Raw genomic sequence first — 18,735 nt, forward strand, 5'->3', positions numbered from 1 at the left:
GCCGGAACAAGTGAATTAAGGTGAGTTAAATTATTATTTTTAGTTTTTAACCCCTCCAGCCCTATTTTACTATGCATTCTGTATTAAGAATGCTATTATTTTCCCTTATAACCATGTTATAAGGGAAAATAATACAATCTACACAAAACCTAACCCAAACCCGAACTTCTGTGAAGAAGTTCGGGTACCAAACATGCCGATTTTTCTCACCCGCGTGCAAAACGCATTAAAATGTTTTGCACTCGTGCAGAAAAATCTCACATTTTCCCGCGACGCACCTGCATCTTATCCGGCCCAAATCCATGACGCCTGTGTGAAAGAGGCCTAATGGATCACTAATTCCCAAAATTATGTGAATATTTCTAGACGTGTTGTGGGGTGTCCACAAAAAATAAATTCTTAATAAAGCCCTTAACGTACTGATGAGAAACAACTCAATCATTAGAGATCCTCCAAATAAAAAAATATCATGTCAATATCATGATACAGTAATGTGAATGGAATTAACAGCTTTGTGTGACAGGACATAGTCATAAAAAATGTAATCAGGAAAATTAAGAAAACAAATCAGAAAAGAAAAAATGTATTTCAATGTCTGAAAAAAAAATTTGATCCACAACCCATCCCAAAAGGATCCCTCCCACCCTGGAAAGCCCACAAACTAAACAGAAAAAGTGAATAAATTGACTTCCTGAAAAGCCCCCCCCCCCACCATTTTTGGTATTAAATAAAAATAATAATTAGCAACCGTATGGTACGTCTCAAAACAGGGGTAATTGCAGAGGCCTGGTTGTGATGGGCAACTGAAGCAGTAAATTCGGGTGTCCCTCCTCCTTCCGTGTTTGCTACACACCTGGCATCGTTTCTGAGGATATGTCTTGCTGGTAGTGGCAGGGACGGGGTGAGGGAAGTGGCGTTCTGAAAGCCTTCGAACGTCCTCGGATTCAAAGGCTTGCCCAGGTGCGGGGGACTCAAACAGGAGACTCTCAACCACCTTCTCCTGGAGCTCAAGGATGTTGAGGGTTCCTTGGGACTTTTTAAATAAAACAAAACTATTATAGGTAGCAATCTGAATGAGGTAGATTGCTACCTTTTTATACCAGGCCCTGTTTTTTTCGCTTCACCAGGTAGGGTTGAAGCGCCTGGTCCGAGAGGTCTACACCTCCCATAAATGTATTATAGTCTGTCACACAGACCGGTTTGTGTTTGTCCGCAGTAGCCCCCCTCTCCCTAAGGCTGCGTTCATACCTGAGCGTTCGTATGCGCGATTGTATGCGCGTTTACAATTGCGGCTCCGGAACAAGCGAACGCCCATTGTCGCGCGTTCCCGGAAGTCTATGTACGGGAACGCGCGACAAGAGGCCCCAAAGAAGGTCCTGTACTTCTTGGGGCGTCGGGCGTTTTACAGCGCGATCGTACGCGCTGTAAAACACTCAGGTGAGAACCATTCCCATAGGGAATCATTGGTTCTTGCCTGTTGAGCGTTTTACAGCGCTTAGGAACGCGCTGTAAAACGCTCAGGTCTGAACCCAGCCTAACTGCTACTGTGGTGTCTGCGTGCACGGTGGTCAGCATGTAGACATCCTTCCTGTCCTTCTACTTCACTGCAAGCAGCTGGTCACTTGCAAAGGCGAAGGATGCTCCTTTCTCCAAACGCTTGGACACCAGCAGTTGTGGGTATCCCACTCTGTTTTTGCCCACAAGCCCCTGTGTTTGCAGCATGGAGGGATTAAAAAAGGGGTATACTGCTATAAAAATTATCCGTGTACACGTGGTACCATTTGTGTAGGAATGGCGCCAATAGATCCCACACAATTTTTCCGGATGTCCGGATGTCCAAATATTTTCGGGGAGTCTCTGCCCTCATAAACAGACATGTCTTATATAATTTTACCCCATATCTGCCACACTTGGAGGGAATAAACTGACGGAAGGAAAGGCGACCTTTAAAACTAAACAGATCGATTTTTTTCAGGAGTATATAATTTTAAGAATAAATCCATAAGGAGGGAAATAAGGGGTCTCAATTTAAATTAGCGGGTCGTAGGCTGGGTCAGTTCTGGGGGGACTTGTGAATTGTCTGAAAAATGCATAAACCGTATTAGAACTTCATAGCGGTTTCGGGACATAACTGCTGCAAACACAGGGGTTAAGTGGACAGTACTCGCAGCCCATTATGATTGGACAGATGCTTTTTTACAATGCCCATGTCCAGGGTAAGCCCCAAAAATGTTTTAATTTTAGGGACACTTGTGGGGGTCCACCGTCTTGTATAGATAGACGTGGGCTTTTGTACAGCAAACTGTGTGGCGTACAGAGTAGTTTGCTGCACAATTAACTCAAGGACTTTAACGTCCACAAATAAATGAAAAAAATCATAAGAGGTAAAATTGGTGACGCCCACATTAATTTGGGGAGTGGATAAAAATTGGGGTTCTTGAAAATGAAGTGGCAGGAACCCACATAGTAGAAGAGAAGGGACGGGACCGCTGGGTTGAGAATGAGATGAGGTGGCAACTTCTACCACCATAGGGCTATGGGGTCTGGGGATGGAAGCGGAACTAGAGTCCACGCTATCTGAAAATATTTCCTCTGAAGCGGTGTCAGACTCAGAGTGGTCAGAGCAGAGAAATTCATATACCTGCTCTGCACCCAACAATCTCTGAGCCATTTTTTTTTTTAATAAAAAGCTCAGAAAGAAATTAAAATAACTGACGTCCCTAATAGACTAGTGACGGACACCCACTGACGGACACAGGGTCCCTAATGAAAATAATTGACCGTCACTAATAGACATCTAATGATGGACGCCTAATGACGTACACCCACTGACGGACAACCATTGACCGCCAGTAACAGACTGACACAGGGTCCCTAATGAAAATAATTGACTAATAGATGCCCACTGACGGACACCAACTGACAGACACCCATTGACCGCCAGTAACAGACGGACACAGGGTCCCTAATGAAAACAATTGACTAATAGATGCCCACTGACGGACACCAACTGACAGACACCCATTGACCGCCAGTAACAGACGGACACAGGGTCCCTAATGAAAACAATTGACTAATAGACGCCTAATGATGGACGCCCACTGACCGCCAGTTACAGATGGACACAAGGTCCCTAATAAAAAGAATTGACTAATAGACGTCTTATGACAGACACCTAATGACGGACGCCTAATTGAGGACACCCACTGACCGCCAGTTACGGACGGACAGTTTATAAAATAGATTTTTGATATTTTTTTAACAGTAAATAGCACAGCCAGGACAGAAGTCTGATCTCTCTCTCCTCACAGAACATAAAAAATAGAATAGGACAGCACCACTTACTAGAACAAATAGTCCGTGATATGGCGGCGGTGCTCGTGGCATTAGGTCCCGGCCTCAGGGACCCCTCAAACGTTCAAGAAGCTTAAGAAAGACCTGTGTGTCGAAACGTTGCTGTATTTTTCAGTGTGATTAAACACTAAGTTTTGATTCGAGATTGAGAGTGCCGTGACTTTCCTGAAGTTTTCTCTCTCCTCACAGAACAACTGCACAGAGGGGAGAGAGAAGCACAACCCATGTCCTGGCTGTGTTTAGTGAATATAATGGATGTGATCTCCATGATAGGTTTATCATGTAGACCACATGATCAAGGACCATTATTATTGGTCCCTGATGGTTACTGTACTGAAGGCAGAGCTTCAGCACAGTAACCAGTGCGCATGTCTGTGCCATTCTGTATTTTTTTATTTAATTTTTTACACTGGGGGGAAGGGGCTCCTGCCCTTTATTTAAATGTATTTGGGGCTATATTGCCCCGATCGGGGTGCTGAGGAGAAAGAACCTGGTGCAGGGGCGGCAGCAAAGGGAGAAAGGCGGCGCTCCAGCCCAAGGCCCCTTAGTGACCATCATAAAAACACGTATGGGTGGTCACTAAGGGGTTAATAAATTAGGCACCTCTCACGCCAGCGCAGGGATGTACCAGTCTTGATATTTCTCCCCCACTGAGTTTATGAAAAGAAACCAGAAAGACAAAAAAGGCCACGTGATGAACAAAATCGCAAGAGAAGAAAAACACTTGATTATCCTGTGTTTTACATTTTGCATAGACCTTTATCTAAGGCGAGGTTCACATCACAGGAAAATAACTGCTTTCCACATCCGTATATCAGTACAGCATGTCCTATTCTGATCCCCATAATGCAGATCTAAAACTTGCAGACCGCAAAACAGGTATGGTGGTGTGCATGAGGCCTAATCCTATCTTTTTTTATCCTGACTGCTGATGGGTTTATCCTAGGCCATCATGTGTGATACATGTGTGATACGACCATCATCAGCCCAGGAAACACGGTCCGTGTGTCGCCAACATCTCCCAGGCCGACTGCACTCTCCTGACCGAACTGACAATATGACAGTAATATATGATACAGACAGTCTCTAATCTGATGGTGGGGTAAGTACACATGAGGTGAGTACATGAGAACTGCCCCACGGTCAGATATAGACTGGTTGTATCATACATTACTATCATACAGTCAGTGGGGGTCAGGGGAGCTGCAAAAAGCCTGGAAAATGTGGCTGACACATGGAACATGATCAGTCATTTGCAGGATCCCTAGAACTCATACTGAGCCCCCATAAGAGTGTCATCCACAGTGCCCCCATAACAGTGTCATCCACAGTTCCCCCATAACAGTGACATGTAGAGTGCTCCCATAACAGTGACAGCCACAGTGTCTCATAACAGTGACCTCTAGAGTACCCCCATAACAGTGACATCTACAGCACCCTATAACAGTGAAATCCACATTCCCCCCATGTCACGTGACACCCACAGTGCTTCCAAAGTGCCCACAGTTGCCATCCACAGTGCCACTAATAAAATCCACAGTTCCCCCTAAAGACATCCACAGTGCCCCCATGTGCCATCCACAGTGCCCCCAGTGACCTCCACAGCATAGCGCTCAGCCTCTGAGGCCGATCACTCTGCTGTCACTTATGCACAGCACTTACATTGCACTGTACATGAGTCAGTGCAGGCTTTACATAGAAGTCTGTACACTCAGAAGACGGCCGGCGGTTCCAGCGCATGTGCAATAGTGTGCAAGTGACGGACCAAGAAAGGCCGGCAGTGACATCAGTGATGAGGTGCCATCTCCTGCCTCAGGGAGGAAAAGAAGAAGATGGCACTGAACCAGAAGCCTGAGAATCGCTTTTGGAGCGGTCACGTGAGCGTGAAGAGGATCGTAGGAACGCCTGCGCTGCGGAGGGTAAGTATTGGTATTGTTAAGGAAATTATCCAGCTTCTACTATGGATATAAAAGTGATTTTCATTTTATCTGTATACATGATATAATTTGCTGACATTTGAAAAGAAAACTATAGAAGAAGTGAACTGTGTGTGTTAAGATAAGATAACATTTGTACTACTCCTTGTAATTTTGCCTCTTTTGCTTAAAATTCTAAAACCCATTAGTTAACACATTTTTTGTAAAGTGAAACTTGAAAAATAACTAACCAATCAATAGATGGATTCAAAAGCCATTATTGAAATGTCTGTAAACCAATCATGTTTTACTTTGAGGGGTTACACCCTGTGAACTGTGTATAAATAAAGGGTGCAGGACACTTTCACTTTAGGGTCCTGACAAGGTTTTGAACTATACTCAGACTTCTGTCATTTTCCTCCGTCGACGTCATTCACCTGAACACGAGGCAACGATCATCACGTGGCTGACCTTTGGCCTGCCGCAACATTTTCTGGTGGAGAATGCGGGCACCATAACAACACTCCTAGCTGCAGATCGCGACACGGAGACCAGGACCCAGGAAGACCGCGGTAAGTAACCCATTGTGTTACTACCTGTCTCCTGAGCTCTGCTCGCTGTTCTGCAGTGTGGTGTGTGAACGTGGTGCCTGTACCGTGTTCTGGTGAATGTAATATTTCCCCTATATGTGCTAAACTGTCTTTAGGCGTATGAATGCACGAATGTGTGAGTGGCTGAGATAAGCTGAATCTTGGAGGGGTCTGTCCCTGCTCCTCCTGAGCCAAGCTGAAAGTCTAGAGCTCGCTGACTGGCTTGTCCGGTCCCTGTCTCTGGAGGCCTCTGGTTCTGGTGGAGAAAGGGTTGACAGACCTATACTGGAGGAGGCTGTGAGAAGTGGCAGTGTATAAAGCTGTCCAGTAAGTTTGGATAGGGGCCCTGCAGTTCCTTGTTGGTACCTGAAAAGGCGCCTGAGGTCAGGGGTTGTTCCAATGTTATGTCATACTGTGTGGTTTCACATGTACTGAGTGCCTGCTGATATTGTGTGAGGAAGAATTACTGCATTGCTGCCAATTCCTGTGCTGTACAGTGTATACATGCGTGGGTATTATGATTCCAGTTTGGATTGGGTGGTTGCAATTATAATCATTTGGATTGCAGTATTTGTTTGCTTCCTGTGCCATAGAAAGAACGAAGAGGGGTTTAAGGGGTTTCCAGCGAGTAACCCCAGAGAGGACGTATGAGTTACTCTGTGTGAGGGCAAGACTATATTGTAGTATTGCCATACCAGTGGATAGTGCTGCCTCGGAAGTGTGCCCACAGCACCACTGGTAGGAAAATTGGTGCCGCCTCGGAAGTGTGTCCACGGCACCAATAGTAGTGCCGCCTCGGAAGTGTGTCCACGGCACTACTGATAGTGCTGCCTCGGAAGTGTGTCCACAGCACTGTTGTAATTCACCAGGTGTGTGAGTACCTGGATAGTGAATTACAAGGAGCCACCCACGGGATGGGGGCTACACAGAGTAAGCGTTCCTCTGAGAAGGGAGCAGAGAAATGGGTCTCTGCAATTGATATTATGCAATGCGCAAAGGGCACTGAAGCAACCAAAGACTGTAGACAAATGCTAAAGAAATTAGGAGCAGGTGTGAATGGAACATTGGATGAACCAGTATGGCAGAAATTTCTTACAAATTTTAAGGGGTGGTTGGAAGACCATAACAAATATGACCAGGCCACAATGTGGTATGATGTAGCCCAGGGAATGACTTTGACTGCCCATAAGGCAAAAGACACTGACAAAGGGACTATGTATGAAATATGGGATGAAATTAAATTGCCTACAAAAGAATTAAACATCCCTTCTGAAGTACGGTGTATTATCCCCCATAACCCACAAAAATCTCTCCCTCCCACAGCACCACCTCCATATAAAAGCCCGGAGGGGTGGACTTGTCCTAATTGTGGACAACAGAACCCAGACACAAGAGTGAGATGCTCAGCCTGTGGGGGGTCCAAGCCACACTCTCGTGTGGGCCTATACCCATTAGTCAATAAGACCCTCCCCACAGTGAAAGCTGGGCAACTGGAAACACATGATTATGAGGTCTATAGGCCATGGACTCCTAGTGAGTTACTGGCTATGTGTAATACTTTGCCAGACCCCCGTACTGTCCCCAGTACTTTCCTTCGTAAATTGGAAAGTATCCAGACCGCATATAAAGCCACTTGGGCGGATCTGGAGAGTCTTCTAGAGACTAAAGGAGGGGAAGTACTTAAGAATCAAATGATGGCAAAAGCCCCTGGTACTGTCCCAGTGGATAAGGCCACAGACCAGTCAGGCCAGGAATTTATCATGGCCCTTAAACCCTGGGTAAAAGAGCAACAGGACAATCAGACTGACACTTTTATGATGCAAACACAAGACGCTAAGCAGACTGTAGCTGACTATGCCACAGCTTTAGAACAGCTCTGGCTTGACTATGGGTATGAGACAGGAGACAGTAAGGACATGAGACTACTAAAACATACATTCATGTCTGGATTAAAAGCACCCATACAGGATGCGGTGAAGAAGGCTCGCCCTGATTGGCGGACCTGCCAGTTCCCTGACCTAGTGGCCATAGCAAAGGGAGCTGAGCTAGACTTACAAAATAAAAAGAAGCCAATAATGGCTAACCAACCTTTTAAACCTAAGGGCAGGTTTCACGAAAGAATACCAGGTGGGGATCAGTCTCCACGTAACTGGGACCAAGTAACATGCTGGAATTGTGGGAAAAAAGGGCATTTTTCAGTCAGATGTCCCCGGAGAGGTCAGGCTACTGCCCGGACCTCTCAATGAAGTGACGGCAATCCTGTGAGTTCCCTCAACGTTAACTACCCCCTTGACGCAATCCCAGGTCCACAACTAATCATCACATCCACATGTGAGGACACAGGGAATTCAATTGACTTCTTGGTAGACACAGGAGCGGCCCATACCCTAATACAAGAAAAATATGTGCCTGAGGAGCTTATCTCCTCAGATTACATCTACTGTCAAGGGGTTGAGGGGACAACTGTTAAACTCCCACTAACAAAGCCTGTTAAACTTAATATTCATGATGCTGCATCTATTGTCACACGTGTGTTGGTAAGCTCAGATAGTCCATACAATTTGCTGGGGACTGACGTACTCAGTGCCATGAGGGCATCTGTGGATTTCTCTTCAGGAAAACCCCAAATTACAGCCCCTGTGTCTGAAGAGACTCTGTGTGCACTTATGTACTTAATGACATTTAGTGCCCCCTCTGCCTCTCAGAATACACCCCCAGATTGGCTGTCTGAAGTGCCATCACATTTGTGGGCAACTTCCAAGACAGATGTGGGCAGACTACCAGTAACTCCGGTGGTTGTGCAGCTGAAACCTGGCATTAAGCCGCCATGTGTGCGTCAGTACCCATTAAATTCTTCACAGGAAGATGCCATTGCAAATGATCTGGAAGAGCTGTTGGGGAAAGGGTTAATAATCCCTATAAAAAGCCCCTTTAATACACCCCTATTTCCTGTAAAGAAGAAACAGACTGTGAAGGGTCAGCCTCCAGTCTATCGTATGGTACATGATTTAAGGGCAGTGAATGCTGTAACTGTCATAAATACACCACAAGTGCCCAATCCACACACACTGTTAAACCAAGTGCCCATAGATGCCACATCTTTTTCTGTCATTGATCTTGCAAATGCTTTCTTCTCTGTCCCTTTAGATGAAGAATGCTGGCCCTACTTTGCTTTCACTTTTCGTCACAAGCAGTATGCATGGGTCGTTTTACCACAAGGGGCTGCCAATTCCCCTGATATTTTCTCCACTGCTTTACACTCTGTGTTGCAGTCCTGGCAGCCGGCCTATCCGGACACTGTTCTTTTACAATATATTGATGATCTGTTGCTTTGTTGCCACAGCTCTGAACAGTGTAAAGAAGAAACTTTATCTTTGCTTATTTTCCTTGCTGAAAATGGTTGTAAAGCCTCCAAGGAGAAGCTGCAACTTTGTAAATCTACTGTGATTTTCCTAGGTCACTGTATTTCTCCAGGTACCAAACACCTCACGACTGAGAGGGTTATTGCTATCCGGCAGCACCCCCTGCCAAGTACTCCAAGGGCTCTGCGTGCCTTTATTGGACTTGTCAGTTACTGTCGCCCCTGGATTAAGGATTGCTCTCAGATGATGCAGCCACTATATGATTGCCTCAAAGGAGAGACCTTTGAGCTCACACCAGGAGCTGTGAGTGCATTTCATACATTAAAACTCACTCTCACCACGACACCAGCATTGGGCATCCCCAATTACAAACAAACTTTCACGTTGTATTGTCATGAGCAAGGGGGATTTGCCTCAGGTGTATTGACGCAGAAACATGGGGATCGTATGCGGCCTATAGCATACTATTCTACCAGTTTGGATTGTATTGCCAGAGCACTACCCACATGTTTCAGAGCTGTCGCTGCTGCCTCTGAATTGGTGCTAAAGACGGAAGACTTGGTACTACAACACCCTCTTACCTTACAAGCACCACATTCAGTTGCTGAATTACTGCACTCCACCAAACTGAAACATTTGTCTCAAGCCAGGATCACGAAATATGAGATGACACTCCTCAGTCCCCACATTACCTTACAGCGATGTACTGTTCTAAATCCAGCTACTTTGATGCCAGTGGATTTAGAAGAGGAGGGGGGAGTGGGAGTAGTAGACATGTCTGATCCAGTTGCAAATCATAACTGTCATGAATTGATGATTGCAGAAACAAAAGGGTTACCAAATGTTACTGAAACACCATTAACTAATCCTGATGCTGAGTATTTTGTAGATGGCTCCAGATGGTGGAATGACGAACAAGGACACTTTGTCACCGGGTATGCGGTAATCCAGGATGGTAAGGTAATCATACAAAAACCACTCCCATCTTGTGCGTCTGCACAGGAGGCGGAGTTGAAGGCACTCACTGACGCATGTACAATGGGTAAGGGACTGAGAATAAATTGTTACACTGATTCCAGGTATGCTTTCGGGGTAGCACATGATTTTGGTGTTATCTGGAAAACTAGGGGATTTCTGACTTCCTCGGGCAAACCAATTAAAAATTCAGAAGCAGTACAGAGCCTCATAGAGGCCCTAGAGCTGCCCACAGAGGTAGCCATTGTTAAAGTGCCAGCCCATGTGAAGCAAGATGATCCGCTGGCTGTGGGAAATGCTCAAGCAGACCAAGCAGCCAAACAAGCAGCCGGTCTGCCGCTCCTGACATTGTTTTTTCCAACTATGCCAGATTTGTCGCTCTTGCAGGAATTACAGGCCCAGATAACGCCTCAAGACAAAAAGGTATGGATGGAGGCGGGGGCTACGAAGACAGGAGAGCTCTGGCAGGTAAATGGCAGAACATGTTTGCCTCGGAGTTTGTATCCGATGATGGCCAATTTAGCACATGGCCCTACTCATTTGTCGAAAGGAGCTATGAGCGCACTAGTGTTAGAACATTGGTTTGCACCTGGAATTCAGACCCTCTTTGAAAAGTTTGTTCAGGGTTGTCTTACATGTGCCAGACATAACCCTGGGAGGTTTGTAAAGACCCCCAAGAAACACACTCCCAAACCCTTGTACCCGTTTCAAAGAGTGCAGGTGGATTACATACAGCTACCCAAGGTGAGCACATATGAGTATGTCCTTGTAGCCATTGATGTATTCTCAGGCTGGCCAGAAGCTTGGCCAGTAACTACAGCTACAGCCAAAAATACTGCTAAGAAAATATTGTCAGAGGTAGTCTGCAGATATGGGATTCCAGAGGTAATAGAGTCAGACAGAGGTACCCACTTCACTGGGGAGATAATGGGACACATACTGAAGACCCTAGGGATCACACAAGCCCTGCACACTCCCTATCACCCGGAAAGCAGCGGAAAGGTGGAAAGACTTAATGGGACAATTAAATTAAAATTGCAAAAGTATTTAGACTCACACAGTTCTATGAACTGGGTAGAAGCTTTGCCAGTAGTATTATATGCCATCCGCACTACTCCTACTGGACAAGAAAAGCTTAGTCCGTTTGAAATTTTGTTTGGTTCTGCACCAAGGACAGGGTTATATTTTCCACAGCAGCTGCAAGCAGACTACTCTACCCTGACTTCATATTTGGTGGAATTGCATGAACATCTGTCAAAGGTGCATTCACGTGTTTTCTCTTCTATACCAGATCCTAATTCTCTTGAAGGTACACATTCTCTAGTTCCTGGAGATTGGGTAGTCCTGAAGAGGCATGTAAGAAAGACCCTGGAGCCAAGGTTTGACGGTCCATATCAGGTGCAACTGACCACACCCACCGCCGTCAAGCTGAACGGGAGACCAGTCTGGGTCCATGCAAGTCACTGCAAAAAGGTTCTGAAGACAGACAGTCACGAACAGGAAAGCAGCCCTACAGTTGTAAATCCAACCAGTTGTGAGAGTAACGTGGATCAGTAGACCATCACAATGCATGCAATGCCTTGCCTGTTTCTTTATATTCTATGTTTTTGTGCGCAGGTGAAAGGAGGAAAACATACAAATTCCATTTGGCAACTACATCAACAGACTGCCAAGCAGCTGAATACTACTGACTGTTGGATATGCTCTCATATCCCTGCCAACTACAAGGGAATCCCTCTGATAGGTGTTCCAATCTCTATGAATGATTTGAATCTCACAGACTATAGCTATGATGTTCAAATAGATGTAGATCACACCTCACATAATGCTGTTTCTGATCAAGGGATATACTTAGAGATTACTGGTATAATCTCTCCGCCCACTATATGTTTGGGGCCTATGTTTGTGAACCATATAGCTAAGATAAAGGGCCGTTTTGTCAGTTTACCACAGATATATGTGGGGGAAACAGATTGTAGAAATGCTACTCTGATATTCAATATGGAATTTAGGAAGACTTCATGTGACATAGTTAATACTAACTGTAATAGTTTGTGTTTCTGTCCAACTATGAAAGTTTCTTGTGCCCCCAGGTGTGCCTGTCCAGAAAAGAAGGACAAGGACAAATGGACTTGTAAGACGAAATTGTATGATAATATGATATGGTTTCAGGGATGGCTGGGACATCACGGCAGGATGATTCCCAAAGTCCTGAAACAAGGACTATATTACATTTGTGGTAACAGAGCCTACTCATGGCTCCCTATGGGGGCATGGGGCAACTGTACCATAGGAAGAGTTGTCCCAGCCATCAGACGACGCACAAACATTTCACTTACTGATGCCCCTGAAACTCTTCTTGGGATGACTAGAAACAAACGAGAGTTATTCACATCAGCAGATAAAGCCTGGATGTGGTTCCCTTCTTGGACAGGTTGGGGAATTGAGTTAGCAAATAAATTAAACAAATATGCAAATATCATGGATGGAATTATTAATGAGACCACAAGTTCAATCCATGCCCTTAATGAGGAACTGGCACAAGTCAGGAAAGTGGCTCTCCAAAATAGGATGGCCTTAGACTACCTCCTAGCTATAGAGGGTGGGACTTGTGCTATCATAGGAGAAGAATGCTGCACCTGGGTTGAAGATTCACATGATCCCATAGAGGCCCACATGAATAAGGTAAAGGAATTGCAACAAAAAGCTAGAGACATAGCTAAAGAAGGATGGAACCCCTTCTCTTGGATGGGGTCTATAGGTGTCTGGTTCAACAATATGATCTCTGATTTACTGAAGCCCATAGTGGTAGTGATAGGCCTGGTTTTGATACTGCTAATTGCTTGGAAATTACTAATGTTGTGTATTTCTCATTGCAGTAGGGGAAATTCCCTCCCTTGAAAATAGATGACACAACAGCCCTGGAGATGACAGTCTGAAGCTCCTGTGCTGCGATGTATCCCTAGTTGCTGTTGTCATCCACTTAGATAGTGTGTTTGTGTGTAGTATGTGGTTTTAATAAAATGTATGCTTAATCAAATGACAACTACTAGACAGGCTGGAATCGATGCTTGCATCGCATGGTCTATGCAGCTTATCTGTATACTCTGTGAAGTACGGGCTGTCTAAGGGGTCATTTGTTTGTTTAGGCAGGTTAGTAGTTAGCAAGACACACATGATACAATGAAGCCTTCAGAAGGAAGAAAACGTCTACCACGTGAACAGAAAAATGAAAAAAAGGAGGGAAATGTTAAGGAAATTATCCAGCTTCTACTATGGATATAAAAGTGATTTTCATTTTATCTGTATACATGATATAATTTGCTGACATTTGAAAAGAAAACTATAGAAGAAGTGAACTGTGTGTGTTAAGATAAGATAACATTTGTACTACTCCTTGTAATTTTGCCTCTTTTGCTTAAAATTCTAAAACCCATTAGTTAACACATTTTTTGTAAAGTGAAACTTGAAAAATAACTAACCAATCAATAGATGGATTCAAAAGCCATTATTGAAATGTCTGTAAACCAATCATGTTTTACTTTGAGGGGTTACACCCTGTGAACTGTGTATAAATAAAGGGTGCAGGACACTTTCACTTTAGGGTCCTGACAAGGTTTTGAACTATACTCAGACTTCTGTCATTTTCCTCCGTCGACGTCATTCACCTGAACACGAGGCAACGATCATCACGTGGCTGACCTTTGGCCTGCCGCAACAGTATAATAACCTTCCCTCCACAGGTTATTGACGTGGGAAATTTTAGGGACCAGGGAACCCCTTTAAAAATAATCTAGAAGAACAAGAAGAATGGCAGGACACAACAGACCAATGACAGGAGACACATTTATTTAGATACATTTAGGTACATTTAAGGAGGTGACAAACGCACCACTACTGGTACCTACAATGGTCAGCAGATGACTCCCTAAGGGCTCATGCACATGGCCATTGCCGCTTTTGTGGTCCGCAAATCCCCCCAAAAATGGAAGCCGGCTGTGTGCATTAGGCCTCATGCACACAAACAGCGGGTCGGCAATACACAGGCACCGGCCGTGTGCCCCCTGCATACGGATGCGTATGGCGGACCTCATTCAAGTGAAGGTGTCCGCAATCCGCATGTGGCAGCCATTTGGTCGGTGCCCGTGCATGAGCCCTTATGCATTTTGCAAAATGGAATGACCGGCTCTCTATAGAAGTATCCTATCCTTGTCTGTTTTGTGGACAAGAATAGGACATGTTCTATATTTTTGCGGGGCCGAGGATCGGACATACAGATGCGGACAGTACACGGTATGCTGTTGCTTTTTTTGCGGCACCATTGAAGTGAATAGGTCCGCTTCCAACCCGCAAAAAATGCAGCTTGGATGCGGACTCAATACACAGTCATGTGCATGAGCCCTATGGTTAACAGGAGCTGACCAAAACTATTCCCCACCACCACCCCCAGGCTACACCTCAAAGTTACTGACCTTGACCCCTCTATGTCACTAAAACACCAGTAAATCACATTCACTTCAAAGAGGATCTAGAAAATATTTTTTCTAATTTTCTGTTGTCTAAACCTGGGGTGCGTCTTATAGTCCGATGCGTCTTATAAAGCTAAAATATGGTAAAATTTACTGGTGGGATGAGAGGCTGCTGTCTTTCAGAATCCAAAGCATCTGCTCATGCGCCACTGGTAAGACCTTCCTCTGTGTCCCCATCCACAGAGGAAATGACATCCCGTCCATAGCCCAGGCTGGAAAACAAGTGTCATGTCACCGGGATCCACAGCAGCCAATTCACACAACTGTAGAGCAGTAAGTCCTGTACATGACAAACGTTCTCCTACAGGTGTTTTAGGTGAAGTTAAGGAGGATTTATGGAAACCCCTTTCAGCACCAGGGTTTATAGCACAGGGTCAGTTTAGCGCACTGTAGGTCATAGAAGCGCTTGTATAGCACATGCTGGGTCCCAGTGCAGCACTGCAATGCATGTATCATGATGTGCATTCGCACCAGTTTAGCAATAGGTTACCAGGGATCAGCAATCTCTGGCACTCCAGCTGCTGTGAAACCACAACTCCCAGCATGCACACTTAGGAACGGAATTGCGCACCCATTCATTTCTATGGGGCCGCATGATGTGCTGCCCGGATCCGCAATTCCAATCCCGAAAAAATGTCCTATTCTTGTCCGCAATTGCATGCAAGATTGGGCATTTTCTATTATAGTGCTGGCGACGTGCGGTCTGCAAAATGCAGAATGCACATTGCCGGTGTCCGTGTTTTGTGGATCCGCAAAACACACACGGATGTGTGAACGGACCCTAACTCGACTGCTGTTCCCATAGAAGTGAAAGAAGGATTCTGAATTGTAGTTTAGGAACAGCTGGAGCGCCGGAGGTTGCTGATCCCTGGGCTTGGCAGTTGTGTAACTTTGCTTTAAAAAGTATTGCTTTGAGCACAACCCCCCGCCCCCCCAAAAAATTCCTTCTTTTAAGGCCTCATGCACATGACAGTTGTTTTTCTCGGCCTCCGTTCGTTTTTTTTTGGTGGATAGGATGGGGACCTATTCATTTCAATGGGTCAGCAAAAAAATGCTGATAGTTCATCAGTTTGTGTTCCGCGTCCGGTGTCCGTGTTTCCCTTCAGCAAAAAAAATAGTGCATGTCCTACTTTTTCACATTTGCGGACAAGGATAGGCATTTATTACAAGGGATCTATGAAAAAAACGGATCCTCCCAAAAAAACGGATGCCGCATCTGTTTTTTTTAGCGGACGCACAATTTGCGGATGCAGAAAACAACTGTCGTGCGCATGAGGCCTAACACTATGCACATGTTCTTTCCCTGAGTATACCGTCTCCAGTATATCGCTGCACCCAGAGAGTAATTATCAGCTACCTGTACAGTGGATCATCCACCTATGTGATCTAGTCATAGGATCAGCTGTAATATAGGACCCATCACCTTTAGCCCCACCCTCTCATTCATCTCATTGGCTAGATGATCCACCAATCAGATAACAGTTTCTGTCACCAGTCTCAGGACAGATTTCATAGGTTATGATGGTTTCTCACACTTTCTGCTTCCCCCTGATATCTTTACAGAACCTCTCCATACACATATTGCAGCATGAAGGGGCTCGGTGAAGGCGGCAGTGACGGTGTGTAAGTGTCTGGTGGGGTCACACAGCTCATAAAAGGACAGCTGCCCGGCCTCGTAGTCCAGACATATCCTGACTCTATCACTGGAGATCTTGTCACATAACTGGATATCTTTACTGTCATGTCTCACTGAATACTGATCATTATATCTCATCAAACTCCAGGACCTGGTATTCTCTCCAATGTATGACCATCCTCCCCATCTGTCTATAATGGGATAACACATTCCCACCCTCCAACCCCCTGATCCATTGATTTCCACATCCCAGTAATGTCGCCCTGAGGTAAATCTCCTGCTGCTCATCACCTGATAATTATGGAATCTCTCTGCTCTTTTTGGACGATTCAGATTATTATTTTGTGTCCAGGTTGCAGTTTTCAGGTCGTCTGATATAAAGACATTATTAGCAGCTGTGTTTACATCCAGTAATATGTCTCTAGGACCCTCCATATAGATCCCTCTCCTTATATCTGTTATTATGTCACATAATGTGTGTAATTTGTCTGAGATCACAGCCACATCCAGATCACCTACATCATGGAGACGTCTATTCATGTCCTCATCACCTCCTTCCTCCTCAGGATCACACAAGTCACCTGTGTCTGGTTCCTGTAAGACAGTCAGTGGATCAGTCATGTTACACAGCTCCTCAATGTGTCTCATCCTCCTGGACAGCTCGTCCTTCTTTATTTCCAGCTTCTGGATCAGAGAAGAGAATGAGAGTGATTCTTCCTTTTCCTGCCTGGAGATCTCACTCAGGACCCTCTTCTTCAGGTTATCCAGTCGTCTCCTGATGTCTGTAAACAGGACAGTGACTCTCTCTGCCTCTCCAGATGCTTTTTCTTGAGCTTTTCTCCAGCGTTCCTCCAGGTTCTGGACTCTTTTCTTGGTCTTCTTCCTCTTTCTGGTCAGTTTCTGGAGAATATTTTTCAGTTTCCCCTTCCTCTTCTCAGAGGCCTCGTCCAGCATCTCTACATGGTGTCCCTTATGTTCTCCAGCCAAACTGCAGGACACACAGATACAAGCATAGTCCTCAGTGCAGTAATACTCCAGGATCTTCTTATGGACAGAACATTTCCTCTTCTCCAGGGAAGTGCTGGGGTCAGATAAGACGTGTTCTGCTGACTTGCTGTGAACTCTCAGGTGTTTCTCACACAGAGAAGCCTCACAGTGTAGACAGGATTTTACAGCAGGTACAGGAGAGTCCACACAGTAAGTGCAGAAGATCCCGGTTTCCGTCTCTTTATGTTGAGTAATTAATAAATTCTCCATAATGTTACGCAGAGCTAAGCATCTCATCAGTGCAGGCCGCTCCTGAAACTCTTCTCTGCATTCAGGACAGGTATAAACCCCAGACTTGTCCTGTGTATCCAGTGCACGATCGATACAGACCCGGCAGAAGTTGTGTCCACATCTCAGCATTACAGGATCTGTATAGGTCTGCAGACAGATGGAGCAGTCCAGCTCAGCTCTCACATCAGCAGACGCCATGGCTGACAGAGGACGACAGAAACGAAACTGCAGTTCTCTGAGGTTCAAAATCCAGAAGTCGGGTTTACACATGTGTGCACATAGGGTGCGGCTGACAGAGGAAGACAGAAACGAAACTGCAGTTCTCCACAGGGCGGGTTTATACTTGTGTGCACAGGATGGGGCCGAACAGCACAAGATCAGTCACTATTAACCTGTTAATGTGTAGTGTCCCACTAGGTAAAAGTGGGCACTACACAAGAGTCAATTGGGTAACGTGTTACTTCTGCTCACAAGGGACAGTGATGTTATATTTATCTATGCATTTAATGTATTTTCTGTGTGGTTTTACATTTGTATGGTTCCCCTGTTAGATATTCAGCAGGCCAATTTGGGTGTAGTTAGACATCCCAGACACTAGAGGGAGATAGGGAGCCCCTAGTATAAATGTCCAGGCCCAGACAGGGAGGGGTTAGGTCATAGTCAGGAGTCTGTGGAGACAGAAGTGAGAAGGCACCAGCCCAAGATATGCTGAGGGCCTCCTCCTGACATGCAGCTAGATAGTCCAGGCTTCTAGCTGCACCAGGAGGCTAGAAGGAGTACAGCCTGCTTGGAGACCAGGAAACCCAGCTAACACAGATGAAGTAACCCCAGTAGTAGGAATGGACCTCCTGGGAGCAACCTGCAGCCACCTTCCAACCCAGCAGAGACAGAACACCCAGCTCAGAGAAGTAAGCTGAGGTGCAGAGGTACTTAAATATAAAGCAAGGGTCAATACTGGAGGAAGATTTGATATACCAAGGATTCAAGCCAGCAATTAGGCATCCGGGCCTTGGGATCCAGCCAGCTAGTATAGCTGAGGGGATAGAGCAGCATTGTACTTCAAAGCATTAACTGTATACCCTCCAAGTATCTTGC

The 18,735-nt window shown here is 45.4% G+C and overlaps 1 protein-coding gene across 1 annotated transcript; it reads right to left on the reverse strand.

The window, feature by feature from the left end:
• Positions 1-15,890: 15,890 nt before the first annotated feature.
• On the reverse strand, positions 15,891-18,003 carry LOC122922098 (E3 ubiquitin-protein ligase TRIM39-like). Its single transcript, XM_044272570.1, has one exon. It carries the CDS (start codon positions 17,908-17,910, stop codon positions 16,243-16,245), a length of 1,668 nt encoding a protein of 555 aa, XP_044128505.1. The 5' UTR covers positions 17,911-18,003; the 3' UTR covers positions 15,891-16,242.
• Positions 18,004-18,735: the final 732 nt, after the last annotated feature.

This window comes from Bufo gargarizans, chromosome 11, assembly GCF_014858855.1.
Source record: "Bufo gargarizans isolate SCDJY-AF-19 chromosome 11, ASM1485885v1, whole genome shotgun sequence".
In the NCBI taxonomy this organism is placed as follows: domain Eukaryota; kingdom Metazoa; phylum Chordata; class Amphibia; order Anura; family Bufonidae; genus Bufo; species Bufo gargarizans.